Source organism: Dromiciops gliroides, chromosome 1 (assembly GCF_019393635.1).
Source record: "Dromiciops gliroides isolate mDroGli1 chromosome 1, mDroGli1.pri, whole genome shotgun sequence".
Taxonomy (NCBI): domain Eukaryota; kingdom Metazoa; phylum Chordata; class Mammalia; order Microbiotheria; family Microbiotheriidae; genus Dromiciops; species Dromiciops gliroides.
This window is the reverse complement of record NC_057861.1, coordinates 652,531,331-652,556,745: the sequence shown is the minus strand read 5'-3', so window position 1 is coordinate 652,556,745 and position 25,415 is coordinate 652,531,331. Positions and strand designations below refer to the sequence as shown.

Genomic DNA, 25,415 nt, shown 5'->3' with positions numbered 1-25,415 from the left:
TATTTCATTAAAATTATATGCCACAACGTGTTCAGTCATTCCCCAATTGTTGGGCATCCCCTAAATTTGCTATTCTTTACCACCACAAAAAGAACTGTTATATTTTTGTACAAAGAGGTCCCCACCCCCCTTTTTAAAATTTCTCTGACATTAAGACCTAGTGGTGGTATTGCTAGGTCAATCCAGAAAGGTTGGATCAGTTCACAACTCCAACAATGCATTAGTGTCCCAATTTCCCTACATCCTCTCCACCATTTATCATTCTTTTTTGGTCATATTAGCCAATATGATAGGTATGAGGTGGTACCTCAGAATTGTTTTAATTTGCATTTCTCTAATCAATAGTGATTTAGAACATTTTTTCATCACTATAGATAGATTTGGTTTCTTCCTCTGAAAAATGCATGTTCATATCTTTTAACCATTTATAAATTGGGGAATAATTGGAATTCTTATAAATTTGACCCAATCCTCTACATATTTGAGAAATGAGGAGGCCTTTATCAGAGACACTTGTTGTAAAAATTGTTTTCCAGCTTTTTGCTTTCCTTATTTCAGTTGCATGGGTTTTGTTTTTGCAAACCCTTTTTTAATTTAATGTAATAAAATTATCCATTTTACATCCCATAATGCTTTATCTTTTGTTTGGCCATAAATTCTTCCCTTATCCATAGATCTGACAAGTTCAACATTTCTTCTAAAAATATAGGAAATCGCTAAAGATTTAGAATATGCTCAAAATGTTTTTTTTTTTAAATAGAGCAAAGTAACACTTCTTAAGTTTAGTAAGGCATTCTGTACTTTTGAATTATTCTTGAACATTTCATTAGCAAAGCCAGTCTTGGAGAAAAAATATTTGGAAGGTCGCCGCGCCACTCCCCCCCCCCTCCCCCGACATTTAGCTAAATTTCCTAGTCTGTCATCTAGTTATTTTGCATTAGCTAAAAAGAAAATCTCTTCTCTCAACATTGCTGGCGGCGCGGGCAGGCGGTAGTGCATCAGAGCCCAACTGGACAGCCACGGAACTGCTTCCATCTCACTAGATGATGTGCAGGTTCCATAGACTGCGCTCTGCCCTGACTGCTGCCCCGCCTTCTCCCAGTCTCCTCCCGTCCTGAGAAGCATCCCCTGGGCGGATGCTGTTAATCCAAGCGCAGCTGCAAGGCCTCCTGCCCGCCCAGAAAAAACTCGCGAGCACGCGCGGCCAGAGCCCGCCAGATTTTCCCTTCCCAAAACACAGCCCGCGGTGCCACAGGCCCCGGATGCCCGCCCCCAAACCCCAGCAGCAACAATCGCAGATTCCCTCCCCGCCTTTTAGATACAGTACACACCTACACACGCACGCGCGCGAACAAACACACTCACATTCGCACGTAGAAAGCCAGCAGCCGAGGGAGGAGGTGGAGGACTCAGCCATTCCGAGAGCATCTGGAGGGGGAGGCGTTCTTGCAGTCCTCGTTCCTTCCTTCTCCCGCTCCCGCAGCCGGGAAAGCCTGATCTCAAAAACCGCCTTCTCTCATCGGGAGCCCATCGGAGTTTCTGTCTCCGAGTTAAGAGGCCGCTCTATCCGCCATCCCCTTCGACACCTTGTTCCATTCCCCCCTCCTTTCCGTGCGCAGTTGGTCCGGCCCGGGCGCTCGCAAGCGCGGAGCGAGAAGCGCGCGGGAGTCGCGGCGGCAGTTGCGTCTCGGGGGCTGAGGGAGGAGGCGCGGGCTGCGGCATCTGGTGGCGCAGCTTACCCCCGCGTGGGCGCCAGCGTCGAGGAGGCGGTAACCGCAGCGGCGGCGCGAGGCCCGGGTAGGTAAGCTGTGGCGGCGGAGCTGGCCCACCCGCCTGTCTCGGCCTGGCTGGCAGTCGGCCTTAAGCAAGGCGGTTAGTGACGGCCTTTGGGGGCCGGGCTTCGGGGTGAGTCGGAGGCAGCTTCTTGGTCTCTTTTGGCTTTCACTCTTTTCCCGCCGTGCCGCTCCCGGGGCTTGGCATGGCCCCATCTCTGCTCGAGAGCGGCTCCGAGAATACGAGGTTGGAGCTGAAGGCGGCTCATCGGGGCGGGGGCAGCATCTGCGGGCCTCGCGGCGTCGGCCGGGACCGGGGAGGCCGTCGCGCACTTCTCGGGGAAGGGAGGAGGGGAGGGGTGGTGCCGGCTGCCCCCTGTGGCGTCCGGGCCTTGGTAACATCTCTTCTTTCGTTCCCTCGCAGGCGCATCTGGAAGCTTCGGGCTCCCGTTGCCATCCAGACTGACGCCCCCTCCGCCCCCTTGCAGCGCCTCGTCATAGCCTCTTGTCCATAGGGTCGGGACCCCCAGCCTCGGCCCCGAGATGACTCGAGATTTCAAACCTGGAGACCTAATTTTCGCCAAGATGAAAGGTTACCCCCATTGGCCAGCCCGAGTAAGTGACTCCGGCCCCGCGTAGCGGTCCTGCCTCCTAGGCTGGGCCCGCTGTCTTCACGCCCATCGCACGTATCCTGGCCATCCATCCTCCCCCCCCTTCCCCCTCCCCGTGAGTTTCTTGTCTAACAAGCTTGCATCGAATTTGTAGAAAACTAGGAGTCTATTCTTTTTAGCGATTTAGACCCTTCGGGGTTTTTTTTAAGCTTTTGTAAGTAACTAGACGGGTTCGTATTTGTTTTCTTTCTAAAAACAAGTTGTGTATTTCATCTTACTGGCCCTTGTGTTTTCTTCTCCTTAGGGATAAGCATACAAAATAAAATGACTTTTAATTAGCACTTTCCCCAAGACTGCTATCTCTTATGCCATACTTTGATACCACTTTTTTTTTTTTCGCCTTGATATCAATTTGGGAATTTTACAGAGGTATAGTTGTGTGAGACATTTAATAGGGTGAACTCTGAAGCAGGAAACCCAATTTTTCTTTGGCTAATGATATTTCAGTCTTCCAAACGAATTGGAAGGGTTTTGTTGCTCCTCCTAAAACCCCAGATGCTGATGTCCTGAGTGTTAATATACCAGGCTATCCATGAGATATTTTGACTTTGTAGAAGTAATCTTGAGCAGAAAAATAACCTTAAAGCCAAATAAACTTTTTAGCTATGGGTTGGTGGAAAGGAAATAATAAAAATGATAATTGTGTTTTGTAATGCAAGACAAGTTTTCATCATAAGAGAAATAAGGTTCACAGACAATTTTATTTATTTGTTAAACCGGATGAGGGGGAGGGGTCCAAACTTGTGGTATCATTGGTGTAAGGAACTACTAGTAGTAGAGAAAGTCATAGCAATGCAGATCTTCAGCGTTTCTACGGTTTTAGTCTTAGAGAATTACTTGGGGGGGGGGAGGTGTCATACAGCTGCCAAGAGAGGCAAGTTGTCAAAGGTTATGTATCTAACAGATATGTATGATCACACACAGTCCACTGTTAAATCGGTTTGTTTTTTTTCCTTCTTTGGAGTGTTACTGAAGTGTTTCTCCCAGTGTATATCTTCTGTGTATGTAGTTGTTTGCTTGTTGATTCCTCCATTAGAATGTGAGTTCCTGGAGACCAGGGGTGTTTTTGCCTTTCTTGGTATCTTCAGTGCTTGTGACTAGCACATAGTAAGTGCTTATTTATCAACCAAAGGGTCCTTTGCATTTGAATTTGTATATAGTTGAATAATTAAGTACTTTGTTGTGAAAAATTGGGCAACAGTAAAAGGTTATGTATACCTATTTTATTTACCGTTACATAAAAATTTCTTGGGCAAAAAGGGGTCACAAGTGGGCAAAGTTTAAGAAGCCCTGGTCTAGATGATTTCAGAAAGACCTGGAAAAACTTGTATAAACTAATGGTATAGTTAATTGAACAGAACCAGGAGAAAGTTGTGCACAGAGACAGCAACATTGTTTGATGAAGAACTGTGAATGACTTAACTATTTCAGCAATACAGTGGCCCAAGAAAATCCCAAAGGACTAATGATGAAGCATACTAACTACCTCCAAAGAAAGCTTGAAAACAGACTGAAACATGCCGTTTCACTTTCATTTTTTCTTTTATTCAAGTTTTCCTATACAAAATGACTAATATGGCAATGCTTTACATAATTGCACATGTGTAACCTACATCTGATTATAACCCTGGAGTGATAAAATTTGGAACTCAAAACTTTAAATAAAGGAGTATTTACTGAGGGGAAAAAAAGAAGCCCTGGTCTATATCACTTCCTGGAACTTAGAGATCATTTAATTTAATACCCTTAATTGGCAGAGGAGACTTAAGTGTTATAAGGGGTCAGCCATTGACATTGCAGAAACTATAACCCTGATATTCAAGTCTTCTGCATGATCGTTTTTTACCTACCCCATGTTTTTTGATAGCATGCTTGTCTTTCCAAGTAGGTTCTAAGTTCCTAGGATAGGATATGTGTGGTGGTGGTGTTGGGTATTTTTTTTAACTGGACCTGTGATTTCATTAGCATAGAGAATTATTAGTGAGCATACTCCCTCCACCAATACAGATCCACAACTCCCATGCAACTTAGAATCATATTGAGTTGCCTGAGGCACTGAGGTGGGATAACTAGGTCTCACAGCCTATGAACAGTCATCTGAGGCTGTTTATTATTTATACCACCCTGCCTTTTATGTGCCTATAGTGAAGAATTGTGAACTCGAAAAACATATTGAGTTGAAACTAACTCTATAGCCAAATAGAAATTATTTTTGAATTACATTTATTAGATAATTACAGTCTGGCTATTTTATTGCTGAATCAGAACTGTCTGTTGAATGCATGTTTTCCAAATTAAAACAACTATGAACTCACAGGTCAACAGTCCTAGTGTTAAATTCTTTGTGCTAATTTTCACCACAAGATATGTCTTTGTTCATCAAAGATGCATTATTAGGTACTTTTTCATATTTGTATTTCAAAAAACCTTTTGTATATTTTAAGTAAATTTGGATATATATATATATATATATATATATATATATATATATGAATGTATATATGTTTTAAGATAGGGTAGAATATCAATACAAATGTATCCTGAATTTAATAACAAGCTCTTTAGAAGCCTTTTTAGTATTTTTGACATTATTGTAGCTTTGTAAAGAAATCTTATTTTTATTATCACAAATATCTGTGTTGTACGGCTTTATTCCATATGATGATGTTGATCTATTCTGAATGATCTCATACAGGTTACAAGATCTTGATTTTTTAAAAATCTTTTTTTCTTGTAGGTAGATGAAGTTCCTGATGGAGCTGTAAAACCACCTACAAATAAACTGCCCATTTTCTTTTTTGGAACTCATGAGACGTAAGTTCTCCAAGTTAAAATTTGAAGACTTATTTCACGAGGCCGTTAGATGTGAAATAGACAATTAAAGAAGGATTAATCAAGGATAAAATATTTAGATAACCAGTATAAAACAAAACTTATTTATGAATGTTGGAAACGTTCTCTCAGACTTTCACTATGATTCTCATTTATAAGCTTAAAAATATTATACATACCAGGTAAGATTGATATTCATTATTTTTAGGACACTAGCTGATTTCCTTGCCAGGGGGAAGTTGAATTTCTTTCTTCATATGTTTTGTGATAACGTGATTGTTTCTTTTCTTTTTTCTTGTGGAGCAATGGGGGTTAAGTGACTTGCCCAGGGTCACACAGGTAGTAAGTGTCAAGAGTGACCAGATTTGAACTCAGGTCCTCCTGAATCCAGGGCCCTTGCTTTATCCACTGTGCCACCTAGCCGCCCCCTGATTGTTTCTTTAAACATTTTATGTGCTTTTTTTTTTTTTTTTTTAAACTTGAGAAGCCTAGTCCTTGTGTAAGTTGGGGATGGGGTGGGGGGGAGAAGGTACATTCCGCCTCTGCCTGATCTACTTAGAATATCTCTTTGACTGTTCAAGTGGCTATCAGGTGGGTGACCTAGGTAGGATCTTTGTGTTTAATGTCCTAGATGTGCAATGGAATGCTTTTGCTTTACTTGGATCATTGCTTAAGCTATCCCCTGGTTCTGTTCCTTTCTAAGAGCTGTCCTCAACCATCTAGTGTTGCCGCTGCCCCTTCTCCATTGCTCTTACTGCCATAGTATAGCTGTTGGGCTTTTTCTCCATGTTTTGCATTTGGGACTTGGACCATCTCAACTATTTTGGGAATCTTTTGCTTTACTTTTATCTTCCCTTTGTGGCAAACAGTAATGCATATTAGGATTAATAATAAGGATCACTTTGATTTTTTTTTATGCCTGATTATTTGTAATACTCTCAATTTAGAACATTTTCTCCAAATGAAAGAACTACTCGGAGCAATGATTTTACAATACTGATAAAGGTAAAACAAACAACATTTAAATTTCAGGAAAGGGTGTTTAAAATATAAAGTGATATTTTGAGCTGGTATTTGATACATCTAAAGTAAGCTGTCAGCAAGTAGAATTTGGTATAACTAAATAGTTGATGAGTCAGCTCTGTGTGTTGGGTCAAATCACATTTTCCTTAGCTCTTTAAATTTGTTCTCCAAATTACCCACTCCTATTTTGTCCTCTGGTTTTCCTGGAGATTGAATCGCTGTTCACGTTTTGGACTGACCAGTCTTCATCTACCTTCATCCTTTGAGTCTTTGGGTCAACAAACAAAAACCACAGCAGTGTTCTTTTAAGCATCATGTCCTATATAATGTGAGTTTTGTAGCATTGAAGCATAGTAAAATGAGAAGTTAGGTGAAGTTTGTATAACAATGGAGGGGAAAACAAAAGTTAAAAGTTTTTGTATATTCTCTTGAGTCAGAAATTATAACCAGAAAATAATCATGCTTTGTACTTAAGTAAAAGGTTTATCATATTCAGATATGTTTTTGAAATAAAAATGGGTGATTTGAACGTTAAAGCCTTGCACCTTGAGCATAGTCTGGGAATAAAAATGTAACACCTGTTCCTCTTTCCCTACCTGAATGGTGGCCACTTAACCATGTCTCTGTGGTCTTTGATATATGGAGATATAATCTCAGAAGATGAGATTTTACTCAATAGATGTGCAACTAGCATTATATTTGATTGAGAAGTAGCTCTAAAAAAAAAGTAGCTGTAATGCAATCAGGTAAGGCAAATCTTGAAAGTTTAGTATTCTATCTTCAGTTCTGTCTTCCTTTCTTAGTTTTGTCTGTGCATCTTTCAGATGTCCCATAATTTCCTTCAGTTCTAGAACTAGATGTAGTAATGTGTAAAAAGTATTGGATGTGAAGTCAAAGGACCTGGTTTTTGAATTCTGACTTAACTTTCTGACCTCATGCTCAATCAGTTTACTTTGATTGGCCTCTCTATAAAATAACTGAATGAAGGGCTTGAATTGGATGACTTCCAAGGTCCCTTCAACCTTATCTAATTGTGAGAACTAAAATAGTTATGTAAATTACTTTGGGTCTAGACCTATGATTTCTGTGGCATAGGAAATTCCTGTTGAAGAAATTTCCATTTACAAATGGAGAATCTATAACAGATAAGAGTTTTACTCTGACTACTGGGAAGTTAGGTTAAAGGACTCTGGATTATATAACCAGTATTTTGGGGACAGGTAGGGCAGTGAGGGTTAAGTAACTTGCCCAGGGTCACACAGCTAGTAAATGTCAAGTGTCTGAGGCCAAATTTGAACTCAGGTCCTCCTGAGTTCAGGGCCAGTGTTTTATCCACTGTGCCACCTAGCTGCCCCCAAACCAGTATATTTCAAAGATGAAACTTAAACCCAGGTCTTCTTGACTGAGGCCAAGTTATTATACAATTCTTTTAAATATCACATATTTGGGATATGCGATTATATTATTAACTTTTCAAAGTTAATACTCTAGTAACCTTTTTACCATAGCATTTTCTAATTCAGGTGTTCATTGATTTTGGCAGTCTTAACATGTTATACTCCTGCATATTATTGTAGGAAGACTCATTTTGGGGTAAGGATGAGCATTACTTATCTTTACAAGCTATTTGATTTTCTGCCTTGCTCATAAGTAAATTAAATCTTGGAAGAATCAGTGTAAGAGAGAGTGGACAAATTAATTGCCCTAATCAGTGGGGTTTTTGAAGTGATTTCCTAGCTTAAGGAAGAAGCTTGTCCTTAGGCACCTATCCTAGTAAAATAAAACTGACTTTCTGAAGTTATTTTAGCTAAATGAAATTGGAACTGTAATATTTAGTTATTTCTTTTCTAAAGGTATAGGTATTGTATCTGAGAATGACATGGCAGATTAAGAGTTTTTTTCCCAAGCATTACTAGAAATGTATACTACCTATTAACATGGGTTTATAAATGCTGTCATAATGAATCTAAGAAGTTGAAGACCTAGTGATGGTGATTAACATCATTTGATTTGTATACATGGCAAATACAGTGACATCAAATTGAACTTTCATGGGTGATTGGTTATCCCAGTAGGAAAGGAGTAGTGTGTTAATTTTAAAATAAAATTTTATTAAAAATTAAGAGATACTGAATTTATCTGTAGTCCTGCTTTATGGTCTATTTGGCATATATAGTGACCTTTATTCCCTAGGAATCACAAGTAATTCCATGCTCTCTGAAAAATTCAATAACTTGAGTTTCACTAAATATCAAATTTTCAAGTTTCATCAATGGGAAGCAAAATAATTCTTTTTTTTTTTTTTTTTTAGTGAGGCAATTGGGGTTAAGTGACTTGCCCAGGGTCACGCAGCTAGTGTTATGTGTCTGAGGCCGAATTTGAACTCAGGTACTCCTGACTCCAGGGCCCATGCTCTATCCACTGCGCCACCTAGCTGCCCCCAAAATAATTCTTGATTTCATATTCCAAGAATTCTGCACTCTTGCAGCTTTTGGTTTTGTTGCTTTGGCTTCCATGTAAACAGATTGGCTGTATTAAAAAACCAAACGTTGATAATACTTGGTATAGGTAATTATTTGCATTTAAATTTATTGTAACACATAAGGAATCATAATTGTGTAGACAACTCTTGAAGGTTGACATCAGGATTCTTTGTCTATTTTTATGCACATTTTTCTTAGGTACTTCATTTCTTTGGCTTCTGCTTTGTGTTATTTCAAGATGATCTGTTTTCTTAATTCCACAATAGTAATTCATTATTCTATGTACCTGATTAAAATGTAAGCTCATTAGAGTGCAAGGCTTTGTTTTTAGGGATGATTTTATTCTTTGTGTTTGTGTCTCTAGCACCTAGGAAGTGTTTGCCACATGGCAGGTGATTGATAAATGCTTGATGATTAAATTTATTTAATCATTTCCCTATTGTATTATTGGATACTTAGTTTGATTGTAGCTTTTTGTTGTAACTATATCTCCTGTTTCGTTTCATTTTATTTATTTTTTAGTGAGGCAATTGGGGTTAAGTGACTTGCCCAGGGTCACACAGCTAGTAAAGTGTTAAGTGTCTGAGGCCGGATTTGAACTCAGGTACTCCTGACTCCAGGGCCATTGCTCTATCCACTGCACCACCTAGCCACCCCTTCCTGTTTCATTTTTTGATAACATTTTCAGGTTTACTCCTAATAACAATTACTGGTGCAAAGGGTATAATTATTTTGGTAACATTTCCCATTACTGCTTACCCAAAAAAGATACTCTGTTTATAATTTTACCAATTTTTAAAAATTAGGTGTCATGGGCAGCTAGGTGGCGCAGTGGATGGAGCACCGGCCCTGGAGTCAGGAGTACCTGAGTTCAAATTCGGCCTCAGACACTTAACACTTACTAGCTGTGTGACCCTGGGCAAGTCACTTAACCCCAATTGCCTCACTAAAAAAAAAAAATTAGGTGTCATTTCCCTTATCTGTATGAAAATAATGTGTTAATAATGTGCTTTCTGGAATTCCTAGATATAGGAAATTAAAGATAATTTATGAAGGTGCTACATTTCAAAAGTTAAAAATTAATAGGTACATAAATCTCTGAATTTCCATTTTTTCCCCCAACTCTCAGGGTTCAAGGGATGTAAATTTATCAAGCTGTGGTTTAATAATGAAGATACTTTGCAAATAACAACTTGGCTTATTTAGGTATATAAAAAGAAGAGAACAGTTGACTTCAAAAAGGCGATTTCATGGTCAGTTATCTCCTTTAGAGCACACCAGAAGTAACAGTGTTGCAAAATGTCTCAATAATTGCTTAGATCTTTGAATGTTGACATTTAGGTCTATGATAGTGTCTTGCTTTTGTTTTCTCGAATTATACAAAAGGTAGTTCCTTAACACTCCCCTTTCACCCCCAACCCCCACTAATTCAAGTGTGGTAAAGAATAATTGACCATTTCGGTTCCATTTATTTGTTCAATTAATAGCAATGTTTTTCTTTCTTTCTTTCTTTCTTTTTTTTTTTTTAGTGAGGCAATTGGGGTTAAGTGACTTGCCCAGGGTCACATAGCTAGTAAGTGTCAAGTGTCTGAGGCCGGATTTGAACTCAGGTACTCCTGACTCCAGGGCCGGTGCTTTATCCACCTCGCCACCTAGCTGTCCCAATAGCAGTGTTTTTCAAAGTGATTTAGACTGCTAGAAGAACTGTGAGGGTTTTTATATTTTGTTTGTTGAGGGGCAAGTTTTTGATATTTGATATTGATGATAGCAGGATTTCTTAACCTGCGGTCAGTGAACTTTTATAAAACGTTGACCAATTATTTCCATATAATTGATTTCATTTGTAGTTTTTTGAATTTTAGTCATTTAAAAACATTGAGTGACTTGACTATGCTCAGCAATAGGGTGATCAAAGACAATCCCTAAAGGACTAAGGATAAAGCATACTATCCACCTCTAAAGAAAGAAGTGATATTGATTGAACACACTCTGAAGCATGCTATTTTTCTTTTGTTTTTTTCTTTTATTCAAGTTTATGTTTTACATAATTGCACATATATAACCTATATCTGCTTACTGCTCAGGAACATGGAGGATAGATTTTAGAATTCATAACTTTAATATTCTTTCCATTATCTTAGCTTTGTTACTATAGTAATTAGGGTTTATTGGAGAATTGATGTTATATTATTTGAACAGACTGGGGGGGAAATGCCCAGAGAATATATACATGAAGTAGGTGATATGTAATTAAGTTAAGATCTTCATAAGTTGATCACAAATCTATTATCATGTTCAATTCATAGAAAAACTTTAATTTTAGGGAAGCTTTTTAGTCGGGTATTTCAGCTATGTTGAGTATCTGTTCCACTAATGAACTCAAAAGTTTGATTCCATCTAGTGAACTAATGAATACATCAACTTAGACCTTGCTAAGTTACCCTATTTTTATTCAGATAGGCAGTTTACATCTCTTGTGGAAAGTAGTCAAATCTTTTTGTATTACCAATAAACTGTTAAAAAAGATTCATTCCCAAAATTTCTCTACTGAGAAGGACCAAACCAATCAAGTATTTCTTTCTGCTCCTGTAATTTGATAGATGTAGACAGGGTACTCCAGGTTGCAACCCATCCAAACCTTCCTATCCTTGGCTACTTTTATCAATGTCCTTCAGGAAATCTACCAGGTGTGCCCAATATGCTAGGGACCTTTTTCTCGATCTCTTGAATTTGTATGGATATGAATAGAATCTTTGGGTTATGGTTCTCAGATGCTGTGGTTGTTTTGTTTTCATTTTTTAAAAATTGGTTTCCCCCCTGTCCTCCCTTTTTAACATGTCATTAAATTTTGCCTTGTAATAAAGGATAGTTAAGCATAACTGACAGATAAATCTTACAATGTGTGTACACACACTGTGTTCTTTACCCATATTCCCCAAACTCCTTTGCCAAAAGGGGAGGATGTGTTACATCCACTGTTTCTGGAACCCATGATTGTTCTTTGCAATTAATCTGAATTCATCTGCTGTTATTGTAAGCATACCAAGTGCTTATAAGTCTGTGTTTTTCTGAATTTCTCATTCATCATTTCTTAAAGTATAACAGTGCCACAGTTCATACATTCATATGCCACAGTTTGTCCAGCCATTTCCTAATTTGTGGCCATAAAACCACATTTTCTAACACAGACAAATTTGCTCTGAATATTTTGATGTGTTTATAGAGGATAGTTCTTTCATTGACTTCTTCAGAATATATGTCCAAGGGTAGGAACAGTTTACTGATTTATTTGATGGATATTTTCAAATTATTTTTCACATTAGTTGGGACCACTGTAGGTGTAATCCACTTACAGTGCACTTAGGTCTCACACATCTTGTAAATGGGGATGTTCATGTAAGCTTTTTCTAATTTGGCGAAATCTAAAAGTTTAGCTCTATTAATATGCAACAACAACAGTCCTTGGGTAGTATCTAATGATTTTAGGCATATGATATAGGATAGATTTAGAACTGGACCTCATCATCATTGCTCTGATTTTTTTCTCTTATAACATGACTAATGCAGAAATATGTTTAATGTTATTGTGTGTGTGTGTGTGTATATATGTATATGTATAACCTATATCAGATTATCTGCTGTCTAGGGGAGGGGGGAGGGAGGGAGAAAAATCTGAAATTGTAATGCTTGTATAAACAAAAGTTGAGAGCTATCTTTACATGTAACGGAAAAAAATAAAATACTTTATGAGGCATAAAGAAATAAAGTGACTTTCTCATAGCAAGTGGCAATACTAAAATTTGAACCCAGGTTCCTGACAACAAATGCTTCCCCCTTTCTGCCCTGTCACACCCATTGGTGTCATTTAATTTAGGTATTACGACTATACTGACAAATTGTTCTGTGTATTCAGAGGAAGCTTCGTATTAAAACCTATTTTAATTGCTTTTTAATTTTTAAAAAATTTGTAATGGAAAGAGTTCCAGTTAAAAAATCATGTTTAAGAATGCCACAGTCCTATTAAAGTCATGTATTTAAAAGAAATTCTGATAGCTTTTGTAAAGCTACTCCACCTTTTTCCCTCCTCCTAACTGGGTTTCACTTAAAGCAAATTACTTTGTTACCTAGGAATTTAATTTCTCTTGAAATTTTTCCCCTCACACTTAGTCCTTCCTATTACAAGAATATGTTTAAAATAAAAATGAAAACATTTAAATTTGGTCTTTTTAGAGATCTATAAATATATGTGAAAATGGATGAATTTGACTTCTTTGCTTGTAATGGCAATGGTCACTGTCAGTACTAGTAAATTAGAGTGTCTATAAGTATATTAGATCTTAAGTCATGTCATGGCGAGGGCTTTATTTTTATTCCTTTATTTTGCATTAGAAGGAGCAAGTTTGTCCAAAATTTTATAATTTTACTTTGAAATAAAAAATTTTAACCTATATCATTCCTCTGCTATGTCGATTAAATATATAGATACACACTGAGATGGTATTGTTCTTTGAAGGGTAGACTTAAGACTTAATTCCTGTTAGTATTTTAGTATGTGCTTCAAGAGTTCTGCTAAAAGTGTTTTTTGGTATTTTGGAATATTGTAAAAGGGGAAACACTTTGATCAGCTTAGTTTTATTTTTATTTGCCCCACAAAAAGCACATACATGTGATATGTTTCTTAGTGAAATAGAAATTCCATTAAAATGCATACAAGGGTGGGAGGGTAGCTAAGTGGTGCAGTAGATAAAGCACGGGCCATGGATTCAGGAGGACCTGAGTTCTAATCTGGCCTTAAACACTTGATACTTACTAGCTGTGAGACCCTGGGCAAGTCACATAACCCTCACTGTCCCATAAAAAACAAACAAACAAAAATGCATAGAAGGGTAACCTGTCTGTACTGATACCTAATCAACATTCTTTTTGTTTATGATTTATTAGAGTTAGTAATTCTGGTGAGATACGATACTTAATATCTATTTTTATTGTAAAGGAAAGAGAATTTTTAAAGGAGTTCAAAAACATTGTAAAGTGAAGCAGTTTAAGAGGCTTTGAAATTTTAGTTTTTGGATTTCACATGGTCATATCTCAATTTAGTTAGTGGTATTTCAGTCCGGTGTGGTTAAATCTAAATTTGAAACTTTTGATTGCTCTGGTGAAATGTGAATATGCTGCTTATAAGCAGAATTCTCTGATTACTCGGGCTTCAGTGAAATATGCTTTTGAATGTACTTGTAAACTACTTCTATGCACTGAAGAACTGTTTCCTATTATAGCAGGTTCATTTAGTGACTCTTAAGTTTCTGCTGTATTTTACATCTTATGACATTTTAAAAGAAGTAATAAGAGTTTCATCTAGTTGCTTGAAACCATATATTTTTAGAATGGTTTATAAGATTTCTAAAAAAAAATTTAATGGTCTAATTTGTTTCTATTGGTAGAAACTCAATAATTCAAACTAGTGTGAACAAGACATGGGAGAACTAGTTTGAACTGAGTATAAAGTTTGACTGTAGGAATTAAGTAGATATATGCAAAGTCAGTTACCCATTTTCAATAAAATAACATTTTTAGTAAAAAGTCATTTGCATAAAATATATCTCTTGTCCCTTTTTCGCAGTGCATTTTTGGGCCCGAAAGACATATTTCCTTACTCAGAAAATAAAGATAAATATGGCAAACCTAATAAACGAAAAGGCTTTAATGAAGGATTATGGGAAATAGACAATAACCCCAAAGTGAAGTTTTCTAGTCAACAGGTAAGTAATGGTTATTTAAAATGTAGTTTTATTGTTATAATATTTAATCCTTCCTGGGCTCTTCCAGAAGTCATGAAATTAAAGACTTAAGGCTGGGCACTGACTTAAGAATTACAAATAATTCTCGCATTGTTATTTTTTGGCCCTTAGAAATACTTCTGAATCTCCCTTTTTAGGGAGAAAGGTATATCAGGATTTAAAAAAAAACCAGAAATCTAGATTTTGCAGATCCTGATTTAGATTTATTAAGCACATTTAGGGTGTTAGGCATCTTAAAATTAAATTTTGAATTCATAATTTCTATTTAGGAGTTTGCTTATAGTTCCTGAATTGATCATCTTTGCTGTTGTTATATATGCAGAAATTTCATTCACTTTCGAATTAAATATTTTGCATCTAATTTGGTACAAGAAATTAATACCTTGCCTTTTGCCTTTGAGTTTAATAGCTAGAATTTTCCCTAATTGTTAAGAATTTATCACCTTCTCAAAGTCCCAAACTTACTACCAATTCACCCCCAGTGTTATCATAGCCTTGTTATGTTTCCCTCCTGGTCAACTTATTCCTAGGACTCTGGAGAATCTTTAATTTAGTGGGGTGAGGAGGATTGCTTTGTACATGTTCTTGTCACCATTCAGCTGTACATAGCTTATTAGGTTTCCAAACCTTAGATGGTCTTTTAGGTGGTTATTTGGCATCTTTTGACAATTTATGGCACAACTATTAACCTCTATCTAGTTTAGAATGTTAAGATTGGGTGCTTTGCAGCAGCTAGGTGGCGCAGTGCATAGAGCACTGGCCCTGGAGTCAGGAGGACCTGGGTTCTATTAAATAGGGCCTCAGACACTTAACACTTACTAGCTGTGTGACCCTGGGCAAGTCACTTAACCCCAATTGTCTCACCAAAAAAAGTCTAATTACTTTTGTCTAATTCACTTCTGCCATAAAGAATTGTTCCTTTTAAAAACAGTTTTAGAATTGAAAATGCTAATACCTTCAGCCTCTATCAAGGAAATAGAGAACTAAAAGCTACAACATGTTGATGTGAATTAATAACTTGAAATGCATGGTAGAAATTAATGTAATTGTCAAATCTTGGAGAATGAAAACTTTAGCTCCACTTTGTAAAATTCTTCATTGTATTACAGGCATCTACAAAACAGTCAAATGCATCTTCTGATGTTGAAACTGAAGAAAAAGAAATTAGTGCTTCAAAAGAAGATACTGACCATGAAGAAAAAACCAGTAATGAAGTATGTCTGACAAATGTTTTTGTTTTTTTTTTTGAACAAGCAAAGAATTGAGAACCTTAGCAGTCAAACCAGCTCTACCCCGCAACATTTTCCACAAGTGATTCATCTAATATTTGTTTGAAAATCTCCAGTTAGTGAGAACCTAGCATTCCATCTTCTTAAACTACCTATTCACCTTTTGGATGGTTTTGTTACGGGTTTTCCCTATAACAAGCCAAAATTTGTAATTTTTTTGAGAGCATAGTGGTGTTTATTCTTATTTCCAGAGACTATTAATACAGTTCCTTGCACATAATGGGTAATTTGTAAAGTATAATGAGAATAAGTGAGCTTAGTTCTTTGGTCTAAATGTCAGTTATATGTGCACTAATGGGAACCCTCTTGTTCTTGGAAATCATCAATTAGAGTTAATCAATTTTACAGAATAGAGGTGATTTTGAGAAATTAAGTGAAATTAACACAAACAGTAATTTTATTGATGAATATTATAAAGTCAGACACATATTTCCATAAGATACTTTGAGCATTCAAACTATGTGAAAAAGGTTTAACAAACAAATCTTTTTTAAAAATCCTTTTCTTACGAAAATGATACTGAATACAGATTCTTTGCTGAAATATTTGCCTGTTAAAAACAATTTTGGTGTGTTATCAATTATATAATAGAATTATCAAAATACATTAACCACTTAACATTCTAACAAAGAGAATAATTTCTATAATTTAAGATTTCCAAGTGTCCTAAATTTAGAGCTAGAAAGGGACCTTAAAAGTCATTTAGAGGGGCAGGTAGGTGGTTCAGTGGATAGAGCACCAGCCCTGGATTCAGGAGAACCTGAGTTCAAATCTGGCCTCAGACACTTGACACTTACTAGCTGTGTGACCCTGGGCAAGTCACTTAACCCCAATTGTCTCACCAAAAAAACCCCAAACAAACAAAAACGTCGTTTAGATCCACTCTAATTTTTATACATGAGAAAATTGAGCCACAGAGATTAAAATGACTTGTTGGTCTCAGTTAATGAAAGGAGGAAGAAGAGGATTTTGCTGTACTGCCACTTAATTCAATTTACAAAAACCCCACTTTTTAAAAAAGAGGAATGAATATCTTTTAGGCAAGGCTACACATTTTGCAATAGTTGAAATCTGGTGAAATAAGCAAAAATATGATTAGATCAAAATGAAAATTTCTATCTAGCTTTCATTTCAGTAGTAAGGCTTTTTAATATATGATTTCCTGTTATCACATGTAACTGCACTTTAAGTGTTAATTTCAAGGGCAGGGTTACTTTCATGTTGTAACTTCAGAAGTTTTAATGTTATTTAGGAAGGCTAAAAACATCAGGTCTTAAGTGAAATACATCTTTGGTTCTGGTATATACCCTTTAAAGTTAATTTTTGAGGTTTCCATATCTTGCACTAATGTTTATTTGTTGTTTAGGATGTGACTAAAACAATGGACATAACCACTCCTAAGGCTGCTAGAAGAGGAAGAAAGAGAAAGGTAATATCACTGACTCAAAGGATCAAGTAGATTTTTAAATTGTATTGGGAGGGAACTTGGTTTGAATTCAGCTTCTAACTTCTCCTTCAAACTTGATTTTTCAGGGGCCAGTTGTATAGTTTCATATTATCCAGATTCATTTCTCCTGCTCAGTTTTTTGGCTATTTCTTTGCACCTCAAGCTCACAGTGGGCAGGGTAGGGAAAAGAGGTAAAACTCAACAGTTTTATCACTTGTTTTCAGTCCATTCAACAGCACTGTTCTAGGGTATCCACTTAGAATGTAGAATGTTGTTTTATTTTAGACACTTAACTGAAATGACATTTTGGGATCATCTTTGAATTTCAGTTATCCAAGTTGTTTCTGCCTCCTAGTACATGGATATTTGACAGCTGGCTGTACTTAAAGTAATTGGAGGTATTTGAATGGCTTTTTATAATTTTAGAACTAATTATATCACATCTGTTTCTGTGAACCCTATAATGTATGTGGAAATTTTTATGATCCATATGGTTACAATCACCTTTCTCAAGATTTATGACTTTATTAAGATTAATCAAGCCATTTGTTGCAGTCAGACTTCTATTTTAATGCTTTCTAGTTTCATGGTTCTGTTAGCAGTTTGAACTAAACACTTGGTACATGAGAAGAAATGGCTTAATTTTCACCATACCCTCTGAAACAAAAAAAGTAAATTTAATGCATTTGTGAATTTTTTAATGTCTGGTTTGTTAATGTGCTGGGAATAAAGGAAAATCCAATGTGAATTATGGAATCAATTGATTAAATATTCAAGTACTCACCCACATTCATTATATTTCAAGGGGAACCCAGTGGAGTTTAAGACAATCCTCCTTGTTCTTAGGGAGCTTACAATTAACTGTCAGAATATTTCTGCAATAGCATTCAAAAAGTGCAAAATTTTTGTTTTAATAGTTACTGTTTCAATGCCGGGAGGGTGAATTTTATTTTCATTGATAGATTATTCCAACATCAGCTAAAAGGAAGCAAACAAATAGATTAACCTAATTTTGTTAATTTCATATTTTGAACTTAAAAAGAATTCTGAAAAATACTTTTACTTATACTTTTAAAATGAAGCTACCTTTTATATTAGTAACCCAACAATATACATAGATCTATATTATTTATATATTGGAATTTTACATTCTGCTTATTATGATTCTGGGAGCTACAAAATGTATGACAACTTGCCTGATACATCTTCAGAAATGTTGGCTAGGTACCTGAATTTTTAAAAACATTTTTTAGTTAAATTTTTAAAGCATTTTAAGTAGGAATGCTTTTTTTGTTTAAAAACAAATTTGTAGAGGCAATGTGACAGTGGATAGAGATGGCCCAGACTGTTAGGTTGAGGTTTCCCCAGCTGTGTGTTCCCTCTGCCAGTGAAATCACACAGCACAACATGGAGACATTTTATAAACTTCCAGCTCAAACATCATAAAGGCTTTATAAGCGCTTAAACCTTAAAATAGTATTTATTACACCATAAAATAGTGCTATCATTTTGAAGTCGTTTTGTTAATAGATCATAAGAAAGTTGTAGTTTAGCAATCATGAGAGGGCTAGAAGTTTTTCTATATTACTTTATAAAGATAAAGTAGTCCTGGAAAAAACTCGTTAAACAATAGAGATGCTAGATTTGAGTTCTCAAACTTGATAGTGCCTTTAAACATAACTTTTGGTTAACAGAGTTGCTCAACCACGTTGCCTCTGAATAAGTTTGTATACAAAGAATAGATCGACTGTACTTTACAAATGAAAATCAAGTTGTAGAGATAGGATTAATCTACAAAGAAAAGGACTCTTTAGTTGGATATTTCATAACTAGTTTTTCTGATTAGTAATTTAAAATTTACTTTCTAGTATAAGCTAAGGGTTTTCATTTATTTATTTTTTGGTGAGGCAATTGGGGTTAAGTGACTTGCCCAGCCAGGGTCACACAGCTAGTAAATGTCAAGTATCTGGGGTCAAATTTGAACTCAGGTCCTCTTGAATCCAGGTCCGGTGCTTTATCCACTGCACCACTTAGCTGCCCAAGCTAAGGATTTTTAAAGCAAATTGAAAACAAATGCTTATCCTCTGAAATGTTTGGCTCCTGTAGCAAAGGTTTTGTATTCTTGATTTAATGAGAAACTGTTAGTATTAATGTTTCAAAATATAAACATAGTTATTGCCATTTTTTTTTGGCATGATAAAAAGTTTTTGGAGGTAGGCTGAAGAGGACTGTTTGTGGGGTATTGCATTAGTGATCTGATTGATAGATCTTCATGCCCCTCTAATACTATAGTATTGGGACAAAATTTTTTTGAGCCATGACCCTGTAGCAATTTCACATGAAAAGTTTCAAATCCAAAATGTTAATCTGCTTAAAGGTGCCTAGTCTAACCTTGAGGAATTGATGAATCAGCTTCTTGTCTTGTCTGAGAAAATGGCTGGGAAAGGCTATATTATGCTACTCTTAGAACTTAATAACTTGACTCAGTTTAGAGCTTTTCATGGTTTGGAACATTTACCTCATCTTCAGAAGCTTCAAAGGGTTTTCTTTAAAAGGGTTGGGGATTTTAAAGATCATTTCCAGGTAAATATTGCCATTAGTTAAACAAATTTTTTAGTATTTTATTTTTACCCAATTATATATAAAAACAATTTTCAACATTCATTTAGGTCAACATTGCCATCTCAGTGGGACTACCACTTTGTTGGCTGGACTGAAAAGAAAGCAAGTGTCTAGTGAATTAATACTTCCTTTCCCTACTCTGCCCACTTTGAATTGGAAGCTCTTACCCAATCAGTAATTAAAGACAATCCAAATAAGTTCTTAGGAATAAAAGGTTAGAAGCAGAGTTTTAACTTTTTTTAAATGCTAAATTCCAGGTGGGGGTTAGTAATAATTAAGATGTCATTTGTTTCTAATCCAAATTCATAAACCCCATTAAAATCTATCTCTGAGTTAGTAGAACTTAGATATTTCATTCTTTGCATATATTGATCAAATTAATAGTCTGTTTTGCATGAATATTTCTTCATGTATAAAATATATGAGTGTTTGAGTCTAAGATGTTCAATGAAAATTGCTTCTTGTGTATATCAGAATTCTTCAAAAATTGTTAGAGAACAAAAGTAAAGTAATGTTAGTGTAGTTTGTTTAAAGCAGACCTAGTATACTAGTTCACAGTAGGGTATGAAAAAATGTACAAAAGTTCTATAGAAGCCATAATCATATATGCATAAGGAGTGACAGAAATATATATGTGTCATGCTATATATATGGATTAAACTTTTTAAGCCTACTTTTTGGGGAATACAATCCAACTCTGTTAATCTTTTGTGACGCAGGCAGAAAAGCAAGTAGAAACTGAGGAGGTAGGAATAGTGACCACAGCAACAACAGCAACAACAGCAACAACATCTGTATCTCCAAAAGTGAGTCCTAAAAGAGGAAGACCATCTGGTAGGTTTACTGATACTTGATAGCCTTGTTTATCAAATTCACTACCTGAATCCAATTGATTACATATATCATTTTGTTCCTCCTTAAAGTCATAATCATTGGTATTTATTTATCTGTGGTACAGCTTAAAAACCTTCATCTAACTAGTAAAACAAATAATGAGGTGTTTAATGTAAGGGGGTAGCAAGTGTAATTTAAAATGAGTTTTGCTCTACATCTGGGAATTGAATAAAACTAATAACGTTAAGAGTGGAGTCTTAGAAATATGTATAGTTGTATGCCAGATTTTTAAAAAAAGAATATATGATTGGCTTCATCACAAAGCTGTGATTCATTATATAATCCTTGAATATTGAGTAATATTCACTTTTTTACTTTAAATAATTGTGTTTATGTTGTTTTTGTTAATGTGTTTTTTATGTATATATATATAGAGAGTAGTAGATCTGTCCTATTTGAGATCATAAAAGAGGAAATGGGGCAAAATGAAGCAGAAGAAATAAAAAATAAAATAAAAATGGACAAACACAGGAAATTTAGAAAAATAGTTGAGGGGCAGCTAGGTGGTGCAGTGGATAAAGCACCGGCCCTGGAGGCAGGAGTACCTGAGTTCAAATCGGGCCTCAGACACTTAACACTTACTAGCTGTGTGACCCTGGACAAGTCACTTAACTGCCATTGCCTTACTAAAAAAAAAGAAAAATAGTTGAAAGGGTTCAAAGGATGCTTTACTACTCCTTTCTGAAAAGGAGTGACGTTTATTCAAATTAGGAAGAAGAAAATTTCACTAGGACTTTATATTCTAATTCCTATTCTAGCATTTAATTCGTATCAAAGTAATGTCTAGATATAATCTATCCTTGGAAATTAAATAAAAATATGGTTTCATATTCTCCAATGATCGTATAATTACAATATTAAAACAGATGTATGTGTTATAGATATTGTTAACATTTCACTATCATATTTTGGAAAAAGTAGAAATTGCCACTTGACTAAACCATAACAGAATACACATGTAATTGATTTTTGGGGTGTGTGTGTGTGTGTGTGTGTTGTTTTTTTTTAGTGGGGCAGTTGGGGTTAAGTGACTTGCCCAGGGTCACACAGCTAGTAAAGTGTCTGAGGCCAGATTTGAACTCAGGTATTCCTGAATCCAGGGCCGGTGCTCTATCCACTTCGCCATCTAGCTGCCCCTACACGTGTAATTGAAATAAAAATATTGCACAGAAATGTGAAGTTACAAAATGAATAGGAATTTACATCAGTTCTAGGTTAGCAAAAAACTTCATACTCACTTATAAAGGTCCCTTTTTTTCAAGTAGGAAAATGATTTCCATTTTTTCAATTTTGATAATGTATACTAATTTTTCAGGTTATTTACACAATTTTAAATTCTTTTACCTGAAAGAGAAAAATCATGTTATATAAGACAGTTCTTTCCAAAAGGCATTGCATTAATTTAGTGCCCTAAAATAGCCCTAATTTTTTTTAGTATCTACCAGTAATACTCCATAATAAATAAAACAACCAGATATGATATTGTACTTTTTCAATTAGTGTATAACTTAAAGGGAAAGCTTGTGAGTATGAGCTAACTTAGTCTTTTTATGTGAATGTTAGCTACAGAAGTAAAAGTTCCAAAACCAAGAGGGAGACCAAAAATGGTGAAACCGCCTTGTACTTCAGACAATGACAAGTGAGTATATTTTGAACATTATTGATGTAATTTCTTTTAAATGAGTATGCTTATTTTTTAGTTTCTTCTAGTTTTTACAGCTAACACAATTCTTTTGAACATCTATTCAGAATATTCACTGTTCTCGTCTGCTTTGGGAAGAATAAAAATTGCTGAAGGGAATGTTGATAAGAATTTGTTGTATTTTCAGGTCATTATTATTATTCTATTATATTACCTTAGACCAAGATTGAAGTTGTAAGTACTATTTAAACATAAAAGTATTAAAGTAACTTTGACATTTTCAAGTTCAAGTGATACGTTGGTATGTATAAAATGCAAAAAGTGTGGTTTTATTTTTGGTAGCTTTTTTAGAATGCCTAATAAACAAGAAAAGATAGTTTTAAACTAAGATTATTGTAAACTATCTTTTTTGTATAGCACCAACTGTGTAACTGGAACTGTGCTAAACACTTTACAAATATCTCACTTGATCCCCACAATTACCCTGGGAAATAGGTGCTATTATATCATCCCAAGGTTACAAAACTGGTAACAGACTTCATGCTCTGTAATATTGTGTCACCTAGATGTTCCTTTTTCCTTTAATATTTTTGAATATTTGGTGGAGGAAATTCATTTAAGTATTTTAGAATAGTCCAAAAAGCAACAATTGAACTTTTACCTATTGGTAAAGGGAGATCAAATTAAAATCAATTACCTTGTTACTTCCTGACTTGAATTGGGTAATTTAGTTCCTATTTATACTATTTTAATAGATTCGTAAGTACATTTCAAAATAGCCTTTTTGATTGCTCAGCTATAGAAAATAGATGGAATATTGTTCCGACAACCTTTTGATCTTAAACACATTTGAGGGTAGTGATTTATAATAGCTCATTTATTCATATTTTAGTTTAAAGATAATTTTTTGGTATGTAAAACATTTTTTATTGCTATGAGTGAACTCTTCACTTTATGATGCAAATTCAAAGTTCTATAGGACTTAATAATACCCTTTCTATTCAATAGGTTTATGTCTCTACAGAAAAGTTTGAAATTCTCTTTAGGCTGTCTTGACTAGTGGGGAATAACTTAAATTCTAGAGAAAGTCTTGCTTCACGGTTTGAAGCTCTTGAATATTTTTTAAAAATTCGATGGTGTTACTACCCAAAGTAATCTGACAAATATATGAAAAAAGTTATGTGCCCATAAACTAAGATCCACAAATAGGTAGAAAATTACAAGTATCTGGTTTTCCTTTTTTTCAGATTTGGTAATAATACAAAATCTACATCACATTCTGGGTAATTTTTTTATTACAAATTTGCTGAACAAAGCACCTTTATTTTTCTAGCTTTTATGTAATTTTTTTGTTTGCAAACATTAATGCCACTTTATTATCAATCTTGTACTATGCAGCTTATTGACGTAAAGGTTGGTCAAGGAAGTGTGAAAGTTTGGTGACCTATTTTGAGTTATGAAGATCATGCTACATTCAATTCACAAATTAATTTAGCACCTATTACTTGTATGACACTATGAATATGTAATTTTTTTTCCACCTAACTGGTGAGAGCACTTTACTTATATGTCTTAGGAAGCAAAGAATAACCATTTATTTTTCCCAAGCAATGCACGTTTTTACTTGTACTTAGGAAGAGAGGATTGTAAAGAATACTTCGTTTTGTTTGAAGGGTATAACCCATTCAAAATGACAGTTCTTAATCTAAAGTGATGATTTTCACTTTGAATAAAACATCTAATTTACTGCTAAATCACTTCTTGTTGAAAGATGCTTTAAATTAGGAAATCTTGATATGATTAACTTGACTTCGCATCAGTAATTTTATACTATTAATATAGTGTTACTGAAGAGGATAAAAGTAAAAAAAAAGGTCAAGATGAAAAGCAACCAAAAAAGCAGATGAAAAAGGATGAAGAGGTCCAGAAGGAAGAAGATAAGCCAAGGAAAGAGCCAGATAAAAAGGAAGGGAAGAAGGAAGTTGAGCCAAAAAGGAAAACTACAACAAAAGCAGGCTTTGTATCGACCTCTGATTCTGAAGATGAGGGTGAAGATCAAGAAGGTGAAAAGGTAGATTTACTTTCTAAAAATTATTTGCCTCAAATGGATGTTTTTAAGTGTCTTATTAAAAAGTCCTTACTTCAACATTTAAGTTGAAACAGACTTGAAATAGAATTTCAAAACAATTTTCATACATTTGAATTGTCAGTTGAATCTGTTCTCATTTCACACATATTTGAAATTATGAAAGACTTTTCCTGAAATTCTTAGTGAATATAAAAGTGCCTTAAACTTAGACCATGTCACTTACTACAAGAATGAACCACTTCACATATTAAGAAAAATGCCCTTAAATCAGGTTGTAAACCCAGAAGGCTTCTTAGCATCCAGAACATAACTTAATAGTGGAATAGAGTATGGCACTTGGAATCAGAAATAATAATTAGAATTAGTAATTATATAGTAGTTTCTGGTTTCTTTTTTTTTTTTTTTTTTTTTTTGGTGAGGCAATTGGGGTTAAGTGACTGAGGCTGGATTTGAACTCAGGTCCTCCTGATTCCAGGGCTGGTGCTCTATCCACTGTGCCACTTAACTGCCCCAATAATTCTTTGTTTTTGTTTTTTTTGCCGGCTTATGAGGGTCAAGTACTCAGGGTCACACAGCTAGTGTCAAGTGTTGGAGGCCAAATTTGAACTCGGGTCCTCCTGAATACAGGGCTGGTGCTTTACCCACTGCACCACCTCGCTGCCCCCGTTTCTGGTTTTTAAAGTGCTTTGTACATGTCAAGTAGGAAAACCTAGGATCAAATCCTTTGATATTTAATAACTGCCAGACTACCTTCTATAGGTTGGTTGAGGATTGTGAATTTGGTGGAGAGTTCACACATTGATAATCATAAGCCCCTGACTGCAAGTTTCTTAATGAGTATTTCCCACCCATA

General features: G+C 35.4%; 2 protein-coding genes across 6 annotated transcripts in view; one reads left to right on the top strand and one right to left on the bottom strand.

Annotated features, from left to right (window-relative positions):
• Nucleotides 1–1,659: 1,659 nt before the first annotated feature.
• Nucleotides 1,660–25,415, top strand: part of PSIP1 (PC4 and SFRS1 interacting protein 1) — a 30,509-nt gene continuing 6,753 nt past the window's right edge. For 2 of the 5 annotated variants that reach the window (XM_043977122.1, XM_043977126.1), the window contains exons 1-9: nt 1,660–1,797; nt 2,197–2,387; nt 5,181–5,257; nt 14,402–14,540; nt 15,689–15,793; nt 17,235–17,297; nt 20,657–20,771; nt 22,395–22,470; nt 24,316–24,544. In XM_043977122.1, coding sequence (XP_043833057.1) covers nt 2,316–2,387; nt 5,181–5,257; nt 14,402–14,540; nt 15,689–15,793; nt 17,235–17,297; nt 20,657–20,771; nt 22,395–22,470; nt 24,316–24,544 — 876 coding nt within the window. In that variant the 5' untranslated portion in view covers nt 1,660–1,797; nt 2,197–2,315. Of the gene's footprint in view, nt 2,020–2,196; nt 2,388–5,180; nt 5,258–14,401; nt 14,541–15,688; nt 15,794–17,234; nt 17,298–20,656; nt 20,772–22,394; nt 22,471–24,315; nt 24,545–25,415 lie in introns of all 5 variants that reach the window. The other 3 variants (XM_043977124.1, XM_043977123.1, XM_043977125.1) reach the window with 3 other exon arrangements.
• SNAPC3 (small nuclear RNA activating complex polypeptide 3) overlaps nt 17,383–25,415 on the bottom strand; it is a 50,072-nt gene continuing 42,039 nt past the window's right edge. The window contains exons 11-12 of the mRNA XM_043977128.1: nt 22,070–22,175; nt 17,383–18,293 (exon numbers count right to left, since the gene is read on the bottom strand). The gene's annotated coding sequence lies outside the window, so the exon portion shown is untranslated. The remainder of the gene's footprint in view (nt 18,294–22,069; nt 22,176–25,415) is intronic.